At 38.5% G+C, this 26995-nt stretch overlaps 1 protein-coding gene and 2 long non-coding RNA genes across 3 annotated transcripts in view; 2 read left to right on the top strand and 1 right to left on the bottom strand.

Moving 5' to 3' along the window:
- The first annotated feature begins 846 nt into the window (after positions 1 to 846).
- LOC116694731 (uncharacterized) lies at positions 847 to 26443 on the top strand. Its single transcript, XR_004333256.1, has 5 exons — positions 847 to 858; positions 10740 to 10744; positions 13066 to 13071; positions 18430 to 18436; positions 26357 to 26443. It is a non-coding gene; the product is annotated as an uncharacterized LOC116694731 (long non-coding RNA).
- Positions 4931 to 26995, bottom strand: part of LOC116694723 (voltage-dependent calcium channel subunit alpha-2/delta-1) — a 72492-nt gene continuing 50427 nt past the window's right edge. Inside the window, 15 exon segments of the mRNA XM_032524585.1 lie at positions 4931 to 6926; positions 8670 to 8749; positions 9097 to 9179; positions 11239 to 11351; positions 16104 to 16233; positions 16959 to 17014; positions 17396 to 17448; positions 17646 to 17798; positions 19870 to 19941; positions 20559 to 20597; positions 20706 to 20773; positions 20872 to 20961; positions 23712 to 23815; positions 24420 to 24482; positions 25028 to 25109. Of these exon segments, the coding sequence (XP_032380476.1) occupies positions 6890 to 6926; positions 8670 to 8749; positions 9097 to 9179; positions 11239 to 11351; positions 16104 to 16233; positions 16959 to 17014; positions 17396 to 17448; positions 17646 to 17798; positions 19870 to 19941; positions 20559 to 20597; positions 20706 to 20773; positions 20872 to 20961; positions 23712 to 23815; positions 24420 to 24482; positions 25028 to 25109 (1223 nt within the window). The 3' untranslated portion in view covers positions 4931 to 6889.
- Positions 13503 to 15315, top strand: LOC116694733 (uncharacterized). The gene is made up of 3 exons (XR_004333258.1): positions 13503 to 13802; positions 14105 to 14270; positions 14945 to 15315. It is a non-coding gene; the product is annotated as an uncharacterized LOC116694733 (long non-coding RNA).

Genomic DNA, 26995 nt, shown 5'->3' with positions numbered 1-26995 from the left:
CGTTGTGCTAATTATAGCCACGTTCATTCATGCTAGCTTCGAGCTTCGGCTCACCTGGCGTCGGACCAAAATATGTGACGTTGTGTTTAAACTCGTTTCTACTTTACTACTTGTTGTTGGGATTGTTCATACTTTGTGGTTGTGTAGAATACGAAGTAAGTAGTGTTAATATTGTTATGTGTGCCGCTGTCGAGGCTTCTCTGTCAAGGCTTTGCTAGCTCGGCCCGAACATAGCATCCGGTCCGGGGTTTTCACAATAAAGGGATCCGGCCGTTTAGTTAGTTGGAGGCTTTAAATTGTATTATAGATGACAGGAAGTGCCGTGTATGTTATCGGTAACAATGAAAGGCATATAAGAAGTGTTTGAATCCTTATTCTCTGTTTACATTATTAGAGTTTGAGATATGTAGTCATATTCTGACTATTGTTTCTTTTATGTATGGTAATGTATATTAGGGCTTAAGGAGGAATGAATGTATTCATATGTTTCCTTTATTCATTTGTATTTGTTTCTCTCTTTATAGAAAACCACACACACACATGCTCAGTATTACCCTCACAACTGAAGAGAGAGAAAATAAATAACCAGAAAAGGAACTACCTCTCAACTCTTCATTTTGTACTCTGGAATAAGTGGCCTTAAGTGGTGCTCTGGCCGGCACACCTGAGTGAACCTAGTGATAAACCCAGAACTAGCACCTAGACTGAGCGTCTACCCATTATCTTCACTTCAGTGACTGCAACTCTCTCTTGTAAACTTAATGGCTTGAGATGAGTTCTTTAATAGATAATGGAAGAATTGATCCAACAAAGTAGGTCATCAAAACATAGCATTAGCGCCACCTCTTCAGGAGAAGAGTGTAACTAGTGTTGCCACCACCACGCCCGAGTATAAAGTTAAAACCTTTTTACAGTTTAACGAGCTGGCGCACGCCAATGTGATGTCAAAATGATTTAGATCTCGCTGCCGCGCCAGCATTTTGAGTGCACAATTTGTTTAGCAGCCAAGTTTACAGTACTCGACAAACAAGTTTGAAAGCACATTTTAAGTAAGTTAAGAGTTAACCTTCACAATGTTTTTCTGAATGACAGAAGCAGGAATTAGTGCAAGCTAATGCTGATGTGTAGCTGTAATGTTAGCTTAAAGTTAAAATTCAAACAGCAGGACAAACAGAATGCAAACCATCAATGTGAATAAAATAACTGAACAATATGTTGCTTGGAAGACAAAAGCATCGCTCTATCCCATCGCCCATGGCAAATAAATTATGTCAGCAACAAGAAACACAGACAGCACGCTGGTGCCGGCAGTGCAGGGGGTTCTTGCGCGCTTCTCCGTCAAGTGCCGAGTGCAAAGGGATACAAACTGGTCACGTCCTCTCTGTTTAGCACGGCATAATCAAAGTGATGTAGATGTACAGTCCCTGACAAAAGTCTTGTCGCTTGTGTACAAATTGACCTGAAGTGCAGCTGAAATATATTTCTAATCAAGATTTATTTACAAGAAATGGCTCATTTTAATCCCAATAGCTTTTGTAATAATGTTCTAGTGCAAAAAGAAACTGTCAAAAAGTATTCTAATATTCACAGCTTGGTAAAGCCCATTGAGTCCATTTTTGCAAAGACATAAGTGTTGTCGCCTTGTCATATGAGCTTCACCTGGGACTAATAATGGATCAATTAGGTCTCAGGTGTGTATAAAAACAACCCAGTACACTAGACCTTCACATCAACTGCAACTAGACATCTGCAAACATGCCTAAGATTCACCCTGAGACTAAAGTTTGATTATCAAGAGGCTGAAGACCAGATCCACTGCTGATGTGGCAGACACCTTCAATGTGTCTCAGCGTCAAGTACAGAGGATTAAAAAACATTTGAAGACACTGGAGATGTTTTGACAAGCCCAGGTCAGGCAGACTCCGCAAGACAACTGCTCGAGAGGACCGTTTGTTGGCTCGAAAATCCAAGGCCAGCCCATTTTCCACTGCAGCAGAGCTCCACCAGACCTGGTCCCCTGAAGTCCCTGTGTCAACCAGAACGGTTTGTCGGATTCTGTCTCGAAATGGCCTCCATGGTCGAATCAGTCCCCAAAAGCCAGCACTAAACAAAAGACAATTGAAAAAACCGTGTGGCATTTGCCAAGGCCCACAGCCTGCTAAAAGGATGGACACTGGAGAAGTGGAAGAAAGTGGATTTTTCAGATGAATCTTCTGTTGAATTACACCACAGTTGCCGCAAATATTGCAGGAGACCTACTGGAGCCCGCATGGATCCAAGATTCACCCAGAAAACAGTGAAGTTTGGTGGCGGAAAAATCATGGTCTGGGATTACATCCAGTATGGGGGTGTGCGAGAGATCTGCAGGGTGGAAGGCAACATCAATAGTCTCAAATACCAAGAAATCTTAGCTACCTCTTATATTCCCAACCATAAAAGAGGCCAAATTCTCCAGCAGGGTGGTGCTCCATCGCATACTTCCATCTATACTTCAAAGTTCCTCAAGGCAAAGAAGATCAAGATGCTCCAGGATTGGCCGGCCCAGTCACCAGACATGAACATCATTGAGCATATGTGGGGTAGGATGAAAGAGGAAGCATGGAAGACCAAACCAAAGAATATTGATGAACTCTGGGAGGCATGCAAGACTGCTTTCCTAGCTATTCCTGATGACTTAATCAATACATTGTATGAATCCTTGCCAAACCGCATGGATGCAGTCCTTCAAGCTCATGGAAGTCATACAAGATATTAAATTTGAATCTCACAGCACCACTATTTAATTTGGTGACATATTTTAGTATTTGTAGTAAATTTGTTCAATTTATGTATGGGCAACAAAACTTTTGTCTTGCCAAAATTTGACCTTTCTGTCTTGTTTAAATAATAAATCTTTTTTTAGTGAAACTAATTTATTTCAGTGCATTGAACATCATTTGGGAGGGTCATTTTCATATGAGCTATTTCTTACACCAATTGATTAATTAAAAGTCAGGTTAATAGCAGGTGTTTCTACAAAATAGATAAGCGACAAGACTTTTGTCAGGTACTGTACTGTTCACTGAGCAGAATGCATCAAACTTTCCCAAATAGGGAGTTTAGGTCTGCAACTAACTGGTAAAACCAATAAATCTACCAATTTTATTATCAATATATGTTATGGTCTAAAGACATCAGAAAGTTTCCGAGAGTCCTTAGTGATACTCATTACAACACTCCAAAACCAAAACAATATTGAATTTACTAACTGGGTAGGCAACAGCAACACATTCTCACATGACTAGAACATGACACAGAAACAAAAAACAAAAAATGAGAATCAGTTTTACTTGCAAATGTACTTAACACACTCTTATGAAAATATTTTTTATATGACAAACATCAAATAGTTACGCTTAGGGGGATCATAAGGAATTATTGGGATCATGATATATGATTTATAAAATTAAATTTAAATAGAAAAATCCTAAACCACACATGGCAGCAGGGCTTACATTTTTGTAATGATGATATGAAGTCAACTTAAAGAGAATAGCCAAAGTCAATAGAACAAATTTTAAATCATATTACCATACTTAAAATGACCCACAAAGTGTAGTGCACTCAAACCAACTCAGTTATTAGTTCAATAATTCATTTTTGAGGGAAGTTAAATGTGTGTATGAGTCACTCCAAATTCTGGGGCGGATACAGTTATGTTAAACTTTAAACCCAAGCCATTTGTGAGCGTTTTTTTGCTCCTGAGACATTATTACTCACTGTGAGCTCATTTTTCACTCTGTCAAATTAATATGGTTTGTCTATTTGTCTAAACAATGTAGGCTACTTACAATCTTACATAGCTTAAAGTTGTGATAATAAATGATGCAATGTAATTTTCATATTTTGTGCTTTTGTTTTTTCATGCAGCTCTACAGAGAATTCCACAGGATCACTTATCAAAATCTACCATTTTCTTTCTATGCTGCAATTGACAAATACACCCCTCAGCTGCTGAAGCTCTATAAAATGAGGATGACATGAAGTTTTGGTGAGAAGGAGAAATACATTTTGATGGCATTTGAACAATTGATGCTTTAAAAATAGTTTACCTGTTTACCAGGTAAACTATTTTTAAAGCATCAATGCATTACTTTTATGTTAAATGTGAACAGAACAGCAAATCCAAACATGCATGCTTTGTCTTTGTGCAACATGACAAGAACAATATTACTGCAGCTGGGACAACAGCCCTGTCCTAGCTGTACACTGTCCAGTGTACCTCAAGGAGGAATCGTCAAAGGTCTATCAAAACTTGCAAGGCACTTTTGTTATCTTCTTTTCCCATGTCCATTGACAAAATCACCATAAACTTGGTGGGTTTATTTTGAAATCCGCTTCATGTTGTAAAGTATCCAGACACCCTGGATATAAAGACAAATTCAACAGATTATTGGATTCCAAATTTGGAACACAAGTTAAAAGTAAAAAAAAGTATTGGGAATAACACTTTCTTATTTTTGAGAGCTGTGGACATTGACATGTATTTACATTGATATGTTGTATATTTAGTCATGAGTAATCAGCATTCAACTAAATAAATAGTTTGAGTTGTGTCAATCATGTGTGTTTCTATTGTGTCAATGCAACTTAAAAGAGGCAATTGGCTTCCTCAAATTAATTGAGTAGCCACAATAGAGTGTAAAGTTGTCAAACCTGAAACATTACAATTTGGTGGAAATGAACTGAGTAAATAATGTCTTAATTGTGTAAAGACGATGGATTACTTAAATGAGATAAATTAGGTTAACGCAGCTGTAGTAAGTTTGGAGAAATACAACATTTGAGTGAAAAAGAATGTGTAGGTTTAAGTTAAATTAACTGAATGAATGTTGGTTGTCTCCAAGTGGAGCCAAAGCAACTGGCCATACGGATAACAAACAGAAGCATCTCAGGTCATAACAATACAACACTTTTATTGTGAATATATTATATTTGCACAATAATCAACACCATATTATAAACATTTTTCTTTTCTTTCATTTTCTCTTTTATACAGTAAATATTATTAGTGTACAAATGTATACAAAATGTATTAGTAGTAGGTTAGTCAAGTTCCACAAAAGAGTAATTCATGTACAGTATTAAAGCACAATCAGATATCAGAGGGGCACACACATGCCTGCACATAGACCAGGGACCCCCTTGGTAAAACACAAGTCAACACACAACTTTGATAGACAGGCATAACCTCAACAAGGTCACCATGAAGGCGAGATGGAGAGAACTCAACTTAAAATAGCTAAAAAAGAAGAAAAATTTAAAAACGTGTGTGTGATTTTTATGACTTATGGTAATGTAAGGCAATGTAAAATTACCAGTGGTAGTAGTATATTCTCAAAGTTCTCTCCAACAGGCCCTAATGCTGACCATAGGCATAGACAGCGTTCAAACACAGAACAAGCTCATCCCATGACATTGCAGCATTTCGACACTGAGCCCTCAGCGCCTGCTTCACAGCACTAAAACAAAGAGGAAACAAGCAAAAGGAGAACAGCAAGAAGAAGAACACAAAGAAACAGTCATTTTGATATGCTGATCTCATTCACAAGTCATCTTGGCTCCTGAGTCTGATGATTCACAAAGGGAACAGATACAGGACTAAAAGAGAGAGGTGTTGGAACACAAAGCTCAAGTCTGGTTTAGGTTTGTTTTGAACATTGAGGAACATGATATTCCTCTACTACGATCAAAACCACTGGTTATTTCTACTGATTTCCGGACCAAATAAATTAGAATAACTGCAGCAGTTTTGGCCCAATTCAAAACATAGTACTACCACCTCTGCTATACTGCAGCAAGCATTAGCATACACGCATACAGTACATGATAAGAATACATCTTTGATTCATTGTTCATTCAGATAACAGACAGTTTGAGCTACTATGTAGGCACTGGGAATTTGATGCATGGAATTGAAGACAACCAAAGTTGTTAGACCAAGTACAAACATATTTGAAATTGTAATATCCTAATAGATTTTGATCTCACTTATTTCTCAGCAAGATATCCAAGCTATCCGTCTAGTTATCTGGATAATGTTGTAACTTTAATACTGGAGTAAACCCACATCTGAGGAATCACTTAAAATAAACTAGCCTGAAGATTCTCCGTAGTAGGTTTATATCTGTGGTACTTGGTACTGTGTGAGCTTTGGTGTCAGAGTACTAGTGTTGTCTTTAGCTCTGTACTGAGCACATGCTGCTACAATACAACACCTAACTTGTCATGTAATGCTAGTTAATTTTGAGTACAAAAGATTTAAATAGACAGGTACAGTACATTTAAAAAACATTTAAATAAACTGGATATTTAGTTGGCATAGTGGGACTCTTCAACCTCCGCTTAATAAATCAGAGAAACAAATGTGGAAGAATTAAAGGGTTTGATTAGCTCTTACTCTTGCACCATAAGAGAGTATGAAGGAGTAAATCATAGAACTCAGTGCAGTGTAGCACAGTAAAGGTGTCTCTATTTTTGAAGATGATAAGTAGGATATTGACAAGCAACCTTTGCCATTGGAAAATGGAAATGCTCATACTGTCGTCAGAAAACAAAATGTCTTGTTGCAAATACTTTGCATACATCCTGGATGGCATAACTGGAGTGTCTTGTGGCCTCATGTTAGATGAAATGATGATCGGTGTGTAAGTCTATGAGTGTGTGTGTGTGTGTGTGTGTGTGTGTGTGTGTGTGTGTGTGTGTGTGTGTGTGTGTGTGGTGTGTGTGTGTGTGTGTGTGTGTGTGTGTATCTGTGTGCATGTCTGTGTTTAGGGTCATGAGTGTTGTAAAGATGTGACGAGCCACAGCAGCAGTAGTTGGAGCCCAAGCATTGGCCAAAGATACGGGCTTAGGCAGGTCCCACCTCCACAGTCAGAATCATCCTCCTGTTGGACAAATCAGTTGTCAATCAATCGGATAAACAATTTCTAGTAGCTCTGCTACAACTACCACCATTATCGCTACTTTTGCTACTAACAATAATGTTCATGATTGTATTGTATCATATTATATCTTGTGTCTCATTTACCTAAGCCTACCTGTCATTTTTAAGGCACAGTTCTACATTTTGAGGAAACATGCCTATTCACTTTCTTGAGAGTTAGATGATAAGATTGATATTGATCTGACTTTAGTAAATTAATTTAAATTTGAAAGCTCTGCTGCAGTTATAGAGGTATTCAGGACCTCATTCTGCTTTCCGTGTATGTGTGTGTAGGTGCATGCCCTTGCCTGTGACGGTGTGTGGCTTTTTTCATATTTGATGGGAGTATTCAGGATATCCGTGCATGCCAAAAGCCTAGGGGAAAGAGGAGGGAGCCTTCTGTATTCAAAGGGCAGGAAAGCCACGTGGAGCTTCCTCTGTTTACTCCTGTTACAAATGGACTGGACTCAGACTGTCTTCCTATGAGGACTTGAGCCAAAAGTAAAGGGACAGATGGAAAGAAGAAAAGGGATGCGGCCTACTTTTACTCTGTCATTCCTCCTCATGCATTTTCTTCCAAGCACAGCCTCTCACAATATAAACATGCAGGCACATGAATAAATGGTCCGTTATGTGTGTGATCTACGCCTTTAGAACACAATGAAAGGCTTGGTTCTCAAAGATATGGGAAATAATTTTCCAAATATTTAGACGTCTTGTAAACTGTTCAAAGTTGGGTGGTGATGCAATGATCTCACACAGACGTTATCCACCTTCCGCCTTTGTTTTAATGATTTACCTCAAATGCTACAATACATGAACTTCCATCCAATCTCTGCAAGGGAATCTACTTACATGTAAGCACATCTGAAACCGTATCAGGTCTAAATATTGCATTGCAATCTCTGAAACCTGAAAACTTCTCAGTTTGAGGAAAAGTACATTGTACTTACATATTTGGTTGACCAAGCCTTTTAATTTTACTTTATACTGTTTATTGATCCCACAATGTACACTCTGTTTTTGTTAGTAATCACTACAATGCTAAATAAAATGATTATGATTGCATGAATATTTATACATAGTTTTGTGCTGCTATTATTCATTGGTGGTGGTGTAATGCCATATCAAATTGATTTAACACTTTTAATTTAACTGCCAAGATTCAATCTGCTCTCCATCTGTTTGGGTAAAAACAGAAAAAAAACAGGATGCCAAAGTAAAATGTAGCATTCTGTTAGGGATATAAGCATGCAACAAAGAAATTAGTACCAACGGCTTGTTATTACAGTGGGTTGTTCATTTAATTATAGTGGGTCCTTTCCATCTCAAATTATTTTAACGTGTATGAAAAAAATGGTAAAATGCTACAAAGAATATATAAACATAGAAATAATGTGTAAATGTACAAAAATTGATGTGTTTGAGGGTGTTATTCAGGTGAATCAACCTGAATAAACAAACATAACATTAATTTTTAGGTTGGTAAGAGTCTGTTGTTACTTGGATGGGGTGTACTTGAATGTTCATAAAATGAGTTAAAGGAGTAATGATGATCCAACAAATTTAAAAGAAATATTAAAAATGTACATTACATTTAACAAACCATTCCAGTGCCTGATTTACCCTTGCCAAGTACATTGCATTGGCTGAAAAAAAATCGTTGTATTAATAAGTCTGCATGGATCTGTGTGAGGACACTGACCCTGACCTCAGCGCCAGAAACAATAAGAGAGGTGTGGGGCTCAATGTAGAACCTCTGCTGATTGGACACAAGGGCTCATCCTACCAGACAAGAGCAGCAGCCATTGGGATGCAGAATAATGCCATTGGGATGCAGAATAATAAAAAAAAAAGACAGTTGATGAGTGAAAAGGTCATATAAAGCAAAATAAATAAAAACAATTGAGTGACAATTGCAGGCAAAATTCATGAAAAAAAATAGTGAATACAAAAAAAACAAAGTGAATGAATGAATAAATAAAGTAGTTAAAGATCAAGCAGTGCTTTGAATCTCTGCAGAATGCTAATGAAAACCAGACAGAATTGACAGAGGCCAGCTGTGAAGCCTCACTAATAGAGCTGTTTCCTGCAATGTTCTCTGCATGGAGGCATGTGTGGTTGTCTCTTACGTTTTCATTGTTGTCGAAACACACGTCCGGCCCTTTGCGGTATCTGGGATTCTGAGCCAGTTCGCATGGATCTGGACCTTCAGCTGCACAGACACTCTCAGGAAAAAGCAATTTACCATCAGCAGTGCACATTTAATACTTTAAACAACAGCAACTATTAAATTATGTGCTGGCTTAATTTTCCTGCCAAAAAGCCTAATGTTCTAATTTATCAGCCTTGCTTGACATCTAAGAGACCAAAATAAAGAAAGAAAGGCAGTCCTAGAAATAATTATCCATGATACTTGTGGTCAAGCAGATTGCAATGCTGTTATCTAAGAAGACATTTAAATTCATCTTCATTAGGGCCCAATTTTACCAGCCACTTTTATTTTTTACCAGACACTTTTTCAGGAATTCAATTTTGCAAAAAGTGCACTAGCATATTTTGAATTGCTTCAATACATCATTTTTTTTTACTATTGATGCATATTTTATTAATATAAGCAAATAAAAGGTGATGTGAAAAAAAGCCTGCAAAACCATGGTAAAACTTTGTTTGGTCAGTTTGGTCCTATTCTACAGCAATTGTAGGCCTACAAGTTTAATGAACAAAAACATTTTTTTTTTTTACTCATCGGTCATTAACATAGTATTAAACAGTCCCTTTTTTTGAGATTATTGCGGCCCAAAATGTCTGATGTTGCGGGAGCTTTTGTAAAAAATTGCAATACAAGTTGCGATGTCTTTTCTATTTTTGTTGTAATGAAGTTTCGAGAGACAGTGAAAGTTGCAAAGTTTTTTATAATTCTTATATATATATATATATATATATATATACATATATATATAATTCTTCAAAAATTAAAAGGAAACTTGTTTTGGGGAGACTAAAACTACTCTAGGTTTTCTTAGAAACCTTACCAAAAAGGCTCAGGATGCTGCAAATGTTGGTATAACATGAAAATGGCTGGCAATAATAATTTATTGAATGAAATGAATGAATCCAACATATGTGGATTGTTGCTCTTTACATTTTTAGTTAATTTCCTAACCTGGCCTGAGACACACATTCATATGGTTTGATAAAGTAACGTTACTTATTGAACTTATAGTTGCACTTACAATAACAAGCGTAGCTGGTCATCCTGTAATTCTCAGCCCCGGTTTTTCCTGCATCCACTGTGTGTGTTTGTGCGTGTGCGCGCATCAGTCGCGGGGGCTCTGGGCCACAGCCCCCAACTGGTGCATAGAGCCGACTCAGCGACTTTAAAGTAAAATACGTTACAGCTTACAATGATGACAAAATGTATACAGGTTGGCAAGACGGGCCGACATGTTGTGCACGGTCTTTTGCTGTACTATTTGTCAATGCGCCACTTGTTCGAAAAGTACCTTCTCTTTTTCTTTACTTCGCCCTCAACAGTTTGTGCATTCGTAGCTACTGCTGACTCAGCAGCGGCCCTCTTAACACCAGGGATGTGTCGCCACATTTCTTTATCCAATAATGTTCCTTTTGTCTGTACCTCAGCTCAGCTATATGTGTCACGGACTTGCGCTGAAAACCAATCAAATGAGTTACTCTGTTGCATGAATTGGCTGGTGGCGGGTGCTAATTTCCCACCCTGATCTTCATCATTAAGCCATGCATGCCATATGTTCAGTATGTGTATATATTAAGTGTGCTACAGCAGCATGTGTCATACTCATATATGTTAGTGTTTGTGTGGTTTGAGTGGTGTCCTTATTAGCAACTGGAGGCCCTTGTTGTGAAACTATGGTAGTGACCTCTGATGATGACATCTTGTAAGAAGCTACACATCTGTCAAACAGATCCTTAGTATGTACAGTGTACTGTACATGTATAAAGACACACTTCTGCTCTTAACCTTAAATCATCCTGATGGCAGCACGCAGCCCAGATGAATTGAAACTACGACATCTAATCTGGGAGTAATGTGAGACAGGCTTTCATATGTCGTGCATCTGGTTTACTGTTCACCCATGAACATTCAGGAGGGACCTACTGCAAACTCCTTAGGTGTGTGTCCTTGTATTGAGATTTTAAAGCCCCCCTGTCACAAGCATGATGGATGGAGGGCTGGAGAGTAAAAAGGAAGTGTAACTCTATGTTCGATTTTTACAAGTTGAATGAAAGGATACAGGGTTGTTCAGCCTGTCGAAGCGGCCTTGGGTCACACGATAAACACGTTGCCTTGGCATCAGTGATCAGGAACACTAGGTTGGTGTTTGGCAGCTTCTCTGCACGATACAGCCTAGAAAGCACACATGGACATAAGAACAAATTGGTATACAGTGTATATATTATTCATACACTAATATACCTGTGGTGCAAAGATATCATGCATCTCCAATTTACATGCACTAACAAATTATGAACAATATATTACATTGGCATAGTATACAGCATATACTGCAAACACACAGGTATATGTGCAGTTGTTAACATATATACACATTCATACCTCTTCTATCCTCTTGGGATTGGCTTTTTATGGTGGTCATGAAAGTTTCTGTGCCTACAGTCGTTAACATCGGAGGGTAAAGCACCAGACACGTGGGACTTGTAACATCCACTAATTACAGCCATATTTAACCCCCACTGACAAAAACGCAGGTTAAAGCAAAGTGGATATGCAGTGGTCTGTGGATGTGTGTAATAGTGAGTTTGAAGTATAGCCAGAAAGCAAAGGAAAAAAAACAGATAAAAGAATTTTTTTGCTTCCCTCTGCAATTCTGGTCACTGACAGACCAAGGCAATCTGCGTCTAATCAGAACTCATAAGAAAACAGCTGCCTGAAATCAGGCTGGAAAACAGAAAGAAGCCAGGAAACAAAAACTATTCTGGAAACATCCCTGCAGACCATTAAACAGAAGGATGTCCAGGAAGAGAGTAAGAGGTGGAAAATCCTAAATAACGCAAACCTTTTGCAGTGTGAGTGGACAGAGCCATGGAAATGGAAGCACACACTGTTAGACTTTGCTGTAATTTCTACAGTTACTTACCACAAATGGCCCAGTAAAATACCATAATTTTCTTTTCCGGTTAATTACTGTAATAAACATTGCATTATGGGTATTGACATTTCATTTACAGTGCTTTACTGTATATTTTGAATTTGCGGTACACTGTTAAACTCTACTGTATTTCTACAGTTACCACAAAATGCCCAGTAAAATATTGTAATTTTCTTTTCCGGTTCATTACTGTAATATGCATTGCATTATGGGTAGTAACATTTGATTTACAGTGATTTACTGTATTTTTTGAATATGCGGTAGTCTGTTGTAAAACAACAGCAGTAGTGATACTGTAGTTAAATAAGACAGACTTCAATAAAATATTTAGTTAATGTTAAAGAAGCATAGAAATTAAATGGAAAAATAAAATATCTCTATACAATTAAATTATTTCATTTTATAAAGATATTTTACATTTACATTTACATTTATTATGCTTTTAGCTGTGAAGGTAATTTAAATTTTGTGATATGACCTCACGACTTCAAAAGAATAGCGGGTAGATACTTCAAAGGTGTTGAAAGAAGTAGCGGCTCGAGACATCAAAGGAGTACCGCTTTGGTCCGTGCGCAGCAGAGTCCGGTCACACACACTACTCAGAGAGAGCTGGAGCAGCTTAAGGTAAGATCAATCTTTGCTAATTCTGTGACATTAAAATCTCTGCTGATAGCCTTCGCAAGCGGCGACGTTAGCTTACCGACCTGTGTCATAGCTGGGCTAGAGCAAGCTGTTAACTAGCTTCCCCCCGAAGGAAAACCAGACGCGCTCCAACCTAACATTTTCCCCGTGGTGAGGATTAGCTAGCTCTAATTACGACGTTCGGTAAAGCTAACACTACTCGTTTTACATTCGCTGTTCGGCACATCTTTTTTATTTGTCACACCATTGTCTGAAATACAATGTAACCCATATTCTGGGAGTTTAAGGTCGGTTCTGCTAGCTTATGAGCTTGCTGTTGCCGTATTTTGGCTAACATTACCTCCGGTTAATGCTAACGTTAAACTCCCAATTCTGTTGGTTGGTTTGTCAGTGTTTTAGAATGATTAAGCACAACTTATTACAGCTATATTTGTGTAGTTTTTTTAGCTAAAAAAAGACGTGTGGTAAATTTAATTCATCGTTAACCACATTAAGCTCTAGTTTTGGTGGCAAATTCAGTGCCTCCAGCATTTATGGAGAGTAGTTTTTTGCCTTAGCTTCAGGGTTTGGCCACTTAAAACCATCGTGATGTCCAGCAAAGATTTGCCTCAGTGCCTTACTTTGCAGTAGTATTATTGCTTTCTACCATGGTTTATGGTGGAAAAGAAAAGTATGTATTTCCAAGCCCCTTGAACTTAAATTTGACAGATTGTTAAACAAATTATTTAGGACTCTTTATAATGACATAGTGATTTTTAATACATCACATAACATTCTGTGTTATTCTAACAATATAAGAGTTACCTACATTATACTGGTTACCTGCATACTAATGCATGCATTTTTTTATCTTGTTGTAATTGTATTTATAACCCCATGCATGCACTTTAAAAAATAATTTTTCATCATTTCAAATGTAGAACAACAACCAGTGACTGGAACAACTGAGAGAGATGGGAGGAAGAAGAAAGCTGGAAGAAGGCTTGACCCCATGACCCACAGGAGCACATGATCCCTTTCAACAATCTATCCTCATACAACAAAAAGTATGTACAGGTATACGTTTTGCAACCTGTGTACTCAAGAATTAGAAATATTCTGTAGACATGTGAAAAAACATCACTAACGGCAAACTATAGGTTTTCTTGTGGAAATGAGCAATGTCCCACTTCCTTTAAACAGGAACCACAACCACATACGTGTGTGTGTGTGTGTGTGTGTGTGTGTGTGTGTGTGTGTGTGTGTGTGTGTGTGTGTGTGTGTGTGTGTGTGTGTGTGTGAATAAAGGGCTGTATTTAAAGATGACTGCTCTTGATTATGAAAATCTTAAACCTGTTTTTCTTTTAAGATTCTTCTTAAGGATCAACCAAGATTAGGGCACCAAGTGCACTGCTACTGTGGGTACAAGCTACAAGACGGGAAGAGTCGTCCAAAGAAAGGTGATGAGCATCAGCTCCAGAGTCACCACCTTCCTCCAACGGCTCACCGAATTTGAGTGGATGACATCAAACTAGGTAAGCATTTTCTTGTGTGATGTAAAATAGTTAACATCAGAAAAATGATTACACAGTACGATGAAGTGGTGCGGCTACGTACCCTTCCTGCTCCAACAATGACACAACTAAATCATCTTGTATTTACCACTTGTGTAAGCAGAGGTCACAGTTATGCAGCAAAAGCTACAAAGTGTTGTTTTAATTTTAGTTAAAGTTTTCTTATGTTTTTTTTGTATAAGTGACTGATAAGAATAACAATCTTTGAAGTTGGTCCAGTACTGAGCGAGAACACTGTGACCTGCAGCTTTCAAACCGGGTTCTAATGTAATCATATAGGGCAAATGTGCGTCGTCAATTTCGTCCACTAAAAGTTCTGTTTTTGCCACTGATGGTGTCAACATATTATTTTAAGTTTCTGACACCCTTTGGAAAGGATCCTAACAGAGATTAACCTTTTACTTAAAGAGGAAGATCCTTAGTTAGATCAGTTTTGTGAAACGGCTCCAAAATCATCATCACCAAACCCATCGACAGACAGCAAAAGAAAGTAGAAAGAACCTTTGAATTATCTGGGGACTTCACTACTGGTGACTTATTTTGTATACTGTCATATTCTGTTTATGCACAAGTTTTAAGTTTGTTAACAGTTTAGATGAGAGAAACTCATGATCATTTCTCTGCTTCTCATACAGTCCAGTATGGACCACCTCACCAGAGCATCTCTGGATTGGAGGCTCCATCTTGGCCTCTCTGTCCACCTTTCAGAAGATGTGGATCAGCAAGCAACAGTACTATGGGTCCGGCCTCCACAAATCCTTCTAAGCAGACTGTTCCTCCTTCCAAAGCCAACAACTTCAGCTTTGTGGTAACAACCACACCACATTTTGTATACATTTGCAAATACAGGTTATTTAGTTTTCTTCAGGATTTAAAATGTTCAATTCGTTTTGAGAGTCAATTCAAATGGTAACTACATTGTTCAGACTTGTATTTGCCTCTGAATGCTGCCCAGTGTTTTGGCGCATATTTAGACATCGTTTTAGTATCACTTGTATGTCAACTTTCTGTTCTTTTGCACTTTCAGAGTTAAAAAATATCTTGTTCCTGATGTTTTTACCTGAAAATAAAAATGTATTACTTTTGTACATGGGCTAAAGTCAATTATTTGGAATTTATTAAATTCAATAGAATTTATGTAAAATATTTAAAATTGCTTGTACAGCCAATGCCAAATAGTGTAAAACATTGTGAACCACAATTACAATAAAACTATAATACAGCAAGACAATTTCAGTATTATTTAGCAAATTGTAATTATAATATGATTACTGTAAGGGTATTATACAGTAAAACTAAGTTACAGTAAGGGTACTTTTTCTACTGTAAAACTAAGGTACAGTAAAGGTATTATATTACTGTAAAACTAAGGTACAGTAAGGGTATTTTTACTACTGTAAAACTAAGGTACAGTAAGAGTATTATACTGTAAAACTAAGTTACAGTAAGGGTATTCTAATACTGTAAAACTAAGTTACAGTAAGGGTATTATACTGTAAAAAACATTTACGGTTATGATACTGTAATCGGGTAGTTACAGTAACTTACTGGCAACGTGTTGCCAGTAACTTACTGTAATCGGGGAGTTACAGTAACTTACTGGCAACGTGTTGCCAGTAAGTTACTGTAAGGGTTTTTATACTGTAAAAAGCAATTACAGTTATGATACTGTAATCGCGTAGTTACAGTAACTTACTGGCAACACGTTGCCAGTAAGTTACCGCAAAAATACAATAAAAAGTCTAACAGTGCATGCAGATTTGTACACATTTAAAGAAACCCCCATACCCATACCTGGAACAGTTTCCACAGTCCAGGACACCAGAGTAGGATCTTTCATTATTGTCAAAGAAGTACTGAGTCTGCTCTGTGATGCAGCTTTCCTTAAACATGGCATCTGGTATGTCATCATCTGCTGACTCCGCTGGAAAAAAGAGACAGGTTTAATAAAGAAAAACACACTGGGAAGGATTAGTGAGAAAGCAGTGGAATTAAAATCTTTAATAGGAAAGGAATAGGTTGCCCAATACTGTTTTCTCATCTAAATAAGACTGATGGTTACAATGAATGAATGAATTGTTTATTTCCGTGGCTAGCTGCTTACTGACCCATCCGTTATAGGATTACTCAGACACGTTTTAAATAAACACTTTCCTAGTGCTTAGACTAACAAAATATATACATAAAGGTTACAAGTATAAAACAAAACAAACAAACAGATAAATAAAGGATTAATACAGATAGAGTACTAACATAAAGTCAACACAAAACACTTTCAGACCAAATTAAATTATAGCAGAATTTAGGACTGCACAATGTATCATGTTATTTTTGTGTTTGTTTATTCTATTTTTGTTATATTGTCGTAGAAATATTAACTGGCGCTGTGACACACCGCACTAAATTATTATTTGTATGGGGATTTTTGGCCTTCATTTTTGACAGGACAGCTGAAGACATGAAAGGGGAGAAAGGGGGGGATGACATGAAGCAAAGGGCTGCAGGTCGAAGTTGAACCCAGGCTCGCTGCGTCGAGGTTTAAACCTCTATATATGGGCACCCCCTCTACCAACTGAGCTATCTGGGTGCCCACACCACAAAAATTTTTACACAATCACATTTTACACAATCACACCTTTTGTTGCTCACCTGCCTCTAGAAGGTTTGGGAACATGAGACCAAAGAAGAGCTGCTGGAGTATTGACCTAGACACAGAGAATGGGAAATAAAACAAAAATCATTCACATGAATGAGTCAATAGGCCATGTTTAAAAACAATGTTTAATACCAGCCACACATCTGAGTCACTGGTTTTGAGAATGTCAAGGAAAGTATCAGTCATTCTACTTTAAAAAGCTGGTTGTATTGCAGTTGGACAGTCATACAGATATTGATGCAGTATAAAGTTGTGTAACTGCCCTAGTCCCACACTGACCCAGCCAGCTGCATCCCCCAACAACATGCAAGCCCACTCCCATACAGAGTTCTACCCTAAAGTACAAATGCACTCCCACTCTAATACACACATGCAAACAAACACAAAAAGTGCAAGACACACAACACAAACACACCACCTGTACACTCACCAGGCAGCACTGGAGGCCCACCAGCCAATACTGAGCAGGTCTGCAATGGTAGGCTGGAGAAGGACAGGTAAAAAGTCATGAAGAGTAAATAGTGATGTATAGCATCATAACATTTGAAACTCGTCAACAATGTTGCCCTCCCAACATGTAGAATGAAGACGAAGTTACTGTAACTGCCTAAAGATGTTTTTGATAGTTATATGCAAGAGAGTAGCTGCTGTCTGACAGCTTGTGTGAGTGAGTATCTAACCACATAGACGGAGCGGGGTCCTGCTGCTGCCTTGCCGTCTTTCTCTGGGTCGCAGACAGACTGGTAGTCATAGGTCTTGTTGAAGGAGTACAGGTAAGTGTTGACCAGGCTGATCATCAGCACAGGGTCCACCTCGCCAAAGAACTGACCTATCTAGATGAGTTCACACACACACACACACACACACACACACACACACACACACACACACACACACACACACACACACACACACACACACACACACACACACACACACACACACACACACACACACGACATTTAACAAAAGCAGTGTAATACTGCTTGGACAAAAAATACAGCTGTGTACTATGTCCTCTGAGGGAGATTTGTAGTCTTAGCTATTCACCGCTTTGCATCAGTGCACTGCAATTTGTAAGCAGACGAGAGTCAACCTGTCACTCTTCCACTTTGCTTCTACAGTACTGCCATACTCTTTCAACCTCTGATAAAGCTGTTATAAAAGCATTATGTGTTAATGTTATGTTGGTGTCAGTGACACGGCAGGTTTTGAGCAACACTGGTTAGACTTTGCTCACTGAACCAAAAGACCAGTTTAAAGGTGAAGCCTCTGTAACATGGAATGAAGATTGCATATTTATAATCCTATGATTACAGTCAGAACAAGTAACTCTGTTTCATAAGTAGCTGAACGCCTGCTGGATGACCAATGGGGTGATTGGTCTTTTGGTCTTTTTCATAGTAGCAGACTTCACTGGGATGAACAATTGTATGCAGTATATCCTTGATAAAAGGGCTCTAGAACTATGGTTAGTCCATGTAACTGTTATTCTACAACAGCACAAAGACTCCTTCAAAAAAGTCAGCATGATCCCAATGGACACCAAATGTAACACAAGATGTGAAAAAGGGATAGAAGGGTGCTTATTCTGATGCTGAAGACCATGAACTGTATGCCAGACATTGTGATGGTCGAATGGATCAAAGACAGCAGATGTCCTGTCTTCACTGACATGTAATGTTTCCAAAACCACTGCATGTCCTACTACTGACACAAACAGGGCTAGAGCAGCCTGAAAGGAGTGGAGTTGACACAGCAGAGCTGACTTCTGGCATACACAGGGGACTCACTTAACTCTAGCTTCCATGATTGACTAAAACCCATCAGAACTTCCCTTTGATCCTCCTCCAGTGGCTAGTGCTTTATCTTCCTGGAGACATGGATGTACTGCTGTCCTACAGAAGATTTCCAACAGCTCACAGTAGTTATCGACCAATTTATCAGCCGGCCAGTATATTGGGCCGATACCGGCCGATGCCAAAACACATAGAAACGTTGATGCAGTTTAAAATTTGTTGCTTAATGTGCATCTGACATCACGTTATTTTCCTCTGCTGATTTATGTTCGACAAATCTGCCAGCTTCTTTTACATTTTTGTTTATACCTACTACTGTGTTGTCTTAGTATTTTAGACAATATATTAGCCTTAGACATGGTCATTTTATTTTATCTAGAAAAATTGAAACCATGGCAATCTTAAATTACAAATCAAGCACTTTATTTCAACGCCTACTTTTAGGTTGTAAATAGTTCGTTTTTGCTTGCTTGTTGCAACTGTGTGCCATAGTGTAATTATTTTCTTTATGCCTAAATAAGAATTTTATTTACTGATTTTCAGTATTTTAATTATGCTGAAATATTTATTTTCAATATTTTCAGCACTTAACTCTTTTTATTCTTGTTCTACCTCACCTGTTTTAACTATTTGTTAAATATTGGGTTTTTTAAGTTCAATAAATGTTCCTTGTTTAAATTGAGACTTGTAACATTTTTTATCATCATCGTGTCATTTTTATGATGTAAATTGAGGGAGCAAAAGCAGTATCGGCTCCAAATATCGGCTCAATAAAATCGGCAGCCCGTATTGGTCATCGGCTAAGGCTGATGAAAACAAATTGGCTTATCGGTTGATCCCTAGCTCACAGGCTATGAGTCATAAGCCCTTTATTTGATCTCTACATGAGGAGCTAGGTACAGTGTGCAGCAAACAGTGAAACATAAACAATTTGAATGTTGGCAAAGTCTTTGATTTCAACTTTTCTGACTACATGTACATATGTGACTACAGGTGCTTTATTGTGTGATGGTTTATCACGTACTAATCATCTGGAGAAACACAGCCAATAAGTGAAAGATACATAGTCATGATAAGGTGAAGAAAACAGTTGGCAGTAACTCACCTGGGAGATATACTCATCCTGGTTGGACATGAGAAGAAATCCCCCATCATCAAGGATCACACAGTCAACTTGCTGTAGGGCAAAAAGATAAACAGTTTAAAGCTATAGTGCATAGTTTCTGTCTCTCACATGATAACTTCTAAGTAATGACAACAAAACTTGTCGGCGCATCCGCATGATACAAGTCTTCCATAATCGCCCCCCCCAACCCACACACACCCCTCCTCCACGCAGTTGCTAGTAACCAAGGAGAACACGGAAGATTAAAAAACATGATGGACTCTTCAGAAGAGGTAATTATCTTTACTTGAGCTTCTGCATTGGAAAGTTGCCAGACGCCACCACTTTCTAATCATAGCCATAGAGATACAGAGACAGTTGTGTGGAGCTGAGAGGCTTACTTAGCTTTGTATCAACTCATTTGGCAATGGCTTGAATGTAACGTATGTTCATTAATATAAAAAAAGAAAAATCAAAGCTTTAAAAATGCAAAAAAAGTGGTAAAAAATTGTATTTTTAAGAGAGATACTCATCAAGCTTAAATATGTCAACATGTTGCAGGCAAATCCTAATGATAATGGTTGTATCCTGTAAGGTAACATCAGATTTCTAATCAAGGCCGTCAGCACAGTCATGGTAAGGGACAACATTTTAGAGAAGATTAGATTAAATAAACTGCATTGCCGTACCTTGTCATTCCTTAGACAGCCACAGATCTCATCTTTACACTAGAAGGTAAAAAAATGAGCCAGACAAGAAATTAGTATTGTACACCAATAGATAGACGTGTCACAGATTGTTTATACAACACAATGAAACTTATTTGCATGACTTACATTCTGTTTCATTGTAGCATTTATGAAACTGTTCATCCAGAATGAGATATTCAGTTTCACTCCCACCACTACAGAACAAACCACAAAACAGGCAGATGTACTATTGAGTGTTTTGATTTGTGTTGCATCGCGAGAAGCAATCAATCCTTGGATTAGCAAGACTGACCTGCTGGTTTGAGCGTGACTTCGTCAATCGTGATGTGCACTGCTTTGCTCACTAGAATACCTGAGTCCGAAACAGGCTCCCTGCTTTCTGCTGCAATTGAGAAGGGATAATCAAAGAAAAGGGAGAAAAAAATGAATGATGACAGTTTAACTTAAATCATGTCCAAAAAATCTTGGCAGTGAACATTTCAGAATGGCAATCACAGTAAAATGGAAATAATCGCTATCCATTGTGGGAAATTCCATACATTTTTAGCTGCTCATAATTTATGTGAGTGGAGACTGTGAGGCCTGTACATGTGTTAATCCAGTCAAGTGTAGCTGAAAGAGCAGCTACATTACACTGATGTTTGCCTGTCCTGATGTCTGTTAGAGAGATCAGTGGAGATAACAGGATATATAGATGGTGGGGGGGAGGGGATGAGTGCTGAAAGACACTGCGGGAAAAGGAGAAGGATAAAGAGAGTGATATCAGAGGCCTAAGAGTGTGATCTTTGACGATTGGGATGACATCCAAAGGCAGAGAGCAGTATAGGCTCTGCGCCACACCACACTGAAGATCCTCACACATACAAAAGTGAACACTCACACACATACATATGAACCTTTCAGAAAACTTACTGTTGAAAGACAGAGCTGTGAAAATATATATTTCCTTCTCCTGCTCACATGTTGGGTTGGCCACTGGCAGCTCAATACTTGGCTGAATGTTATTGAATTCAGATATCCTCACCCGTATAACATCTGTTGCCCCCTGCTTTTCTTCTATCAAATATTGGACATCTTTCAATGTGCTTTATTATAACATGTTTTATGTAAAGGCAACCAATAAATAAAATAAATTTAATAAATGCAGAGGAATAAACACTCAGGTGTTAAGTAATTTCTGATTTGAAATTATATATTTTTTCAGGTTTTTATATCTAAAAGTGGCTATAGATGCAGTTCTTTTACAATCCCTGACAAAAGTCTTGTCGCTTATCTATTTTGTAGAAACACCTGCTATTAACCTGACTTTTAATTAATCAATTGGTGTAAGAAATAGCTCATGTGAAAAGTTAAAACCCTCCCAAATGATGTTCAATGCACTGAAATAAATTAGTTTCGCTAAAAAAAGATTTATTATTTAAACAAGACAGAAAGGTCAAATTTTGGCAAGACAAAAGTTTTGTCGCCTATACATAAATTGAACAAATTTACTACAAATACTAAAATATGTCAGCAAATTAAATAATGGTGCTGTGAGATTCAAATTGAATATCTTGTATGACTTCCATGAGCTTGAAGGACTGCATCCATGCGGTTTGGCAAGGATTCATACAATGTATTGATTAAGTCATCAGGAATAGCTAGGAAAGCAGTCTTGCATGCCTCCCAGAGTTCATCAATATTCTTTGGTTTGGTCTTCCATGCTTCCTCTTTCATCCTACCCCACATATGCTCAATGATGTTCATGTTTGGTGACTGGGCCGGCCAATCCTGGAGCATCTTGATCTTCTTCGCCTTGAGGAACTTTGAAGTGGAGATGGAAGTATGCGATGGAGCACCATCCTGCTGGAGAATTTGGCCTCTTTTATGGTTGGGAATATAAGAGGTAGCTAAGATTCCTTGGTATTTGAGACTATTGATGTCGCCTTCCACCCTGCAGATCTCTCGCACACCCCCATACTGGATGTAACCCCAGACCATGATTTTTCTGCCACCAAACTTCACTGTTTTCTGGGTGAATCTTGGATCCATGCGGGCTCCAGTAGGTCTTCTGCAATATTTGCGGCAACTGTGGTGTAACTCAACACAAGATTCATCTGAAAAATCCACTTTCTTCCACTTCTCCAGTGTCCATCCTTTTAGCAGGCTGTGGGCCTTGGCAAATGCCACACGGTTATTCAATTGTCTTTTGTTTAGTGCTGGCTTCTGGGCACTGATTCGACCATGGAGGCCATGGAGGTCCCATTTTTGGAGGGACTTCAGGGGACCAGGCCTGGTGGAGCTCTGCTGCAGTGGAAAATGGGCTGGCCTTGGATTTTCAAGCCAACAAACGGTCCTCTCGAGCAGTTGTCTTGCGGGGTCTGCCTGACCTGGGCTTGTCAAAAACATCTCCAGTGTCTTCAAATGTTTTTTTAATCCTCTGTACTTGACGCTGAGACACAATGAAGGTGTCTGCCACATCAGCAGTGGATCTGGTCTTCAGCCTCTTGATAATCAAAACTTTAGTCTCAGGGTGAATCTTAGGCATGTTTGCAGATGTCTAGTTGCAGTTGATGTGAAGGTCTATTGTACTGGGGTTGTTTTTATACACACCTGAGATCTAATTGATCCATTATTAGTCACAGGTGAAGCTCATATGACAAGGCGACAACACTTATGTCTTTGCAAAAATTGACTCAATGGGCTTTACCAAGCTGTGAATATTAGAATACTTTTTGACAGTTTCTTTTTGCACTGGAACATTATTACAAAAGCTGTTGAGATTGAAATGAGCCATTTCTTGTAAATAAATCTTGATTAGAAATATATTTCAGCGGCACTTCAGGTCAATTTGTACACAAGCGACAAGACTTTTGTCAGGGACTGTAGACTAAATTGTATTTATTATACATATTTGAATAATAGTTAGTAGAGCAACTGCAGGAACAGAAACACAGTTTACAATATTAGGTCATGCTTATCAGGGTTTCCAAATAATGTGGGTGGGGTTTGAGATATATACAGTTTATATATCAACAACATATGTGAGCATGGATATGGACAGAAAATATTGTATTTATGTTTGTGAAATGTCATACAGTATTTATGTGCACACTCACACACATATATATTTGAACCTTTGAGAAAACTTACGGTTGAAAGATGGCGCTGTGAAAATATAAATTTCATTGTCCAGGGTCCTTTTGTAGAAGCTGGACTCATATGTCTCAGGATTCTCAGTCCACTCTTCCCCAGCACTGAAAACATTAATATAGTCACATAATAATATAAATGGACCATTATTTCCATATAACACCAAATGTGTTTGATCTATCTGGACAATTTATATTTTAATCTATAGCCAAATGTTAGTCATTGGAGTAAGAGTCACAACCAATGCACTTGCTATATGTTAAGGCCATGAGCCAGGAAAAGCAATACCTGATTGTATTTCATGTTTTATAGGCAGGAGGAATATGCATTCATCTTTAGTTGGAATATTATTTTCTGACCAAGTGGAGCCCCCAAATTGAGTTTATCCAAAAGAAGCAGCAAGGAAATTGAGGAAAATGAGCTGCGTTTGGCTGCTAGATGTGTGGATTTGACCCATATCCTGTACTGGCTTGGCAAGCTATGGGAGTTCAGCTGATAGTGTTTAATCCTCTGTGTTCTGGAAAATAACCCAGTGGCGCAGGTGAGTAAAGCAGCCAAAAACACTCAACCTAAGAGCATTACAGTCTGTATCCATTTTCATCTCACACATTTACACCACCAGACATTTGGGCAAAGCTTGCGGTGCTGTTTTGCAATGCCAGCGCTGAAGCTAGAAGGGAAACTGAGTAGAGAGAAGGGAGAGAGTACCTTCTTGGATGGACTCTTGTGATTCCTCCATCTGTGGCTACAAACCTGGCCACTATCCCATCCCTGAGAACATGGAAAACAACAGCCATCAGAGCCAATCACACTGACATACAGTGATATGTAGTATAGTGTAGTATAGCATTTGTGATCTGTAAGACCAAGCTGCAGACATGACACAAATTGTTTTATGTCCACATTTGCTTGCCTCTATATGTCCTAATGTTAAACAGATACCCTGCAGTGTGCAAGTGTGTGTTCAGATTATTTCAGACAAGTGGGCATGCCATGAAAGAAAACACATTGATGTAATCATTTTATTTTCCGCTGAAAACAGCATGTCTTGGCAGAGCTTAGTAGGGTTGGGTGTGATATGCATTTGTTGCTTTGCTTTCATCATATTTCACTAGTGATCAAAGAGTAGAGTTGAATTAAATACAATTCTGGCTTGGTTAGTCAGTAAATTGTGCATGAAATAAGCATCATCTATGGCAGTACAGAGCAATAGTATGCACATGCAACACAGGTTTCCATATAGGAAGAAATACTTATTTTTAACAAGCACAGATAAATACTGCAAGGTAAAAAGAGCAACAAGTTTTGGTTCTCACACTGTCTGCTCGTTCCAAAGTTTAACCAGTTCAGCTGTCAGACCTGCATCCAGGATTAGTCGATTCACCAGGGAAACATTACCTGTGGATTAAGGACAAGATACATTTTACATATTGCGGACATTACAGCACCATAGAACCAGTTGGCTTGCACAATAGTCACTACTGATGTGCCACTGAGCAATGCTCTTAGCCTGCAACATGACATCATGACTTCGCGTAAACATACACGCCAACTTTCTTAAGCCAAGTGGAATGTTATCTGTATGCATTTTTAGCTATCCAAATTTATGTCTACAGTGGACCAAAACATATTCGCAACTTGGCATGCTATCATGAGAAGAAAGCAAAAGTTGAGTTTAGGAAATGTGACAAGCGGTTTGGGTTTAGAAAAAGAAAGGGGTTGGCTTTAAAAAAAAGAAAAAAGTGACAATAGAGAAAACTTGACAGAAAGGAAATGTGACACGTGGGACATGATCCCCAGACTCCTGGGTGAAAGACCTGTGTTTTGCCCATCCACCACCCAAACCAGTCTCCCTACATGGATTTTTGCCCTTCATACTACTCGTTACGGCGTGAATTGACACGCAATTCAAGGTAATATAAGTCAATGGAGGCCAAACGGCATTGATAAACATGCTAAAAAGCGAGTATGTGTCTTGATAACACGCCAGTAATGGCGTACGAATTGGCGGGTCATACATACACCATTTCATGAGGCCAGAATTTTTTTCAGCAGATCTGTTTCACTGTCTAGCAGTAACAATATTGAAGAGACAAGTGATGTAGTGTCTCAAGGCGAAAGTCAAGCTGAAAAATAGTAGGTGTGTTCAGCCAAAATCTCTCCCTGGATAAATGAGGGATACATCATTGAATTCATGTCCCTTGTTAGGAAATCATCAGGTAGACATGCTATGGTAGGTCTTTAGACTTCTGAGAACTAATGGACTCAGCGCAAATTCTCTTCAGGAAGACCTTAAAAATAAACTTCAATCACCAAAATCTCTTCCTAAAACATTCAGCTGTAAGAGGAGTCACCTTCAGTAAACCAACACAAATGGCCACGAAAACCAGCACCACACACAACACACAACGCCACACACAGCACCCACACACACACACACACACACACACACACACACACACACACACACACACACACACACACACACACACACACCACACACACACACACACACACACACACACACACACACACACACACACACACACACACACACACACACACACACACACACACACACACACACACACACACACAACACAACACACACACCACACACACACACACACACACAACACACACAGGAGTCTAATCCCCAAAGACTCTGTAGAGTTCATATTATGCTTATGTACAATAAATCTTTGCGTATCTGCAACAAAGTCTCTCCTGCTTGAATTAGAACGTCAGATGGCAGGAAGTATTTTGTGAAGGATTTGCTGTTGCAGCTTTAGTAGAGAGATGATGCCATGGTATTGAGAACCCCATTGAAGAGAAAAAGACTTTTTGAAAGAAATGTTTCAATACAGCTTCCCTTGAGTGTTGTTTTAAATCATGTCAATAACTTTCTTTCTTCTGTCTTCATATAAAGACTTAAGGCTCAAGAACCTTGAGCTTTGCTTAAAATGGATCAAGGATACCTAGATCCATTAGCTGGATGATGGTGCTAAGCGCGGTAGATCTATTAGATGATGACAAATCAAACATCATGAGTCATTGAGTGGCATGACAACATCAGGCTTCTAGGAAATTCAGTCGATTGAGCTGATGTCACTCTGCTTAGACCGCGCTAATCTAATGACCAAAGTAATGCTCTGACCATCATGATATCACAATGGAAAATCCTACAGTGACTAACTGTAACACATACCATGCATGTAGACATTCACATAAACGCCATCTCTCATTATTGAAAATGGCGATGCAACACACTATGTGTTGATTTA

Source organism: Etheostoma spectabile, chromosome 8, assembly GCF_008692095.1.
Source record: "Etheostoma spectabile isolate EspeVRDwgs_2016 chromosome 8, UIUC_Espe_1.0, whole genome shotgun sequence".
Lineage (NCBI taxonomy): Eukaryota > Metazoa > Chordata > Actinopteri > Perciformes > Percidae > Etheostoma > Etheostoma spectabile.
This window is presented reverse-complemented; position numbering and strand designations above follow the sequence as displayed.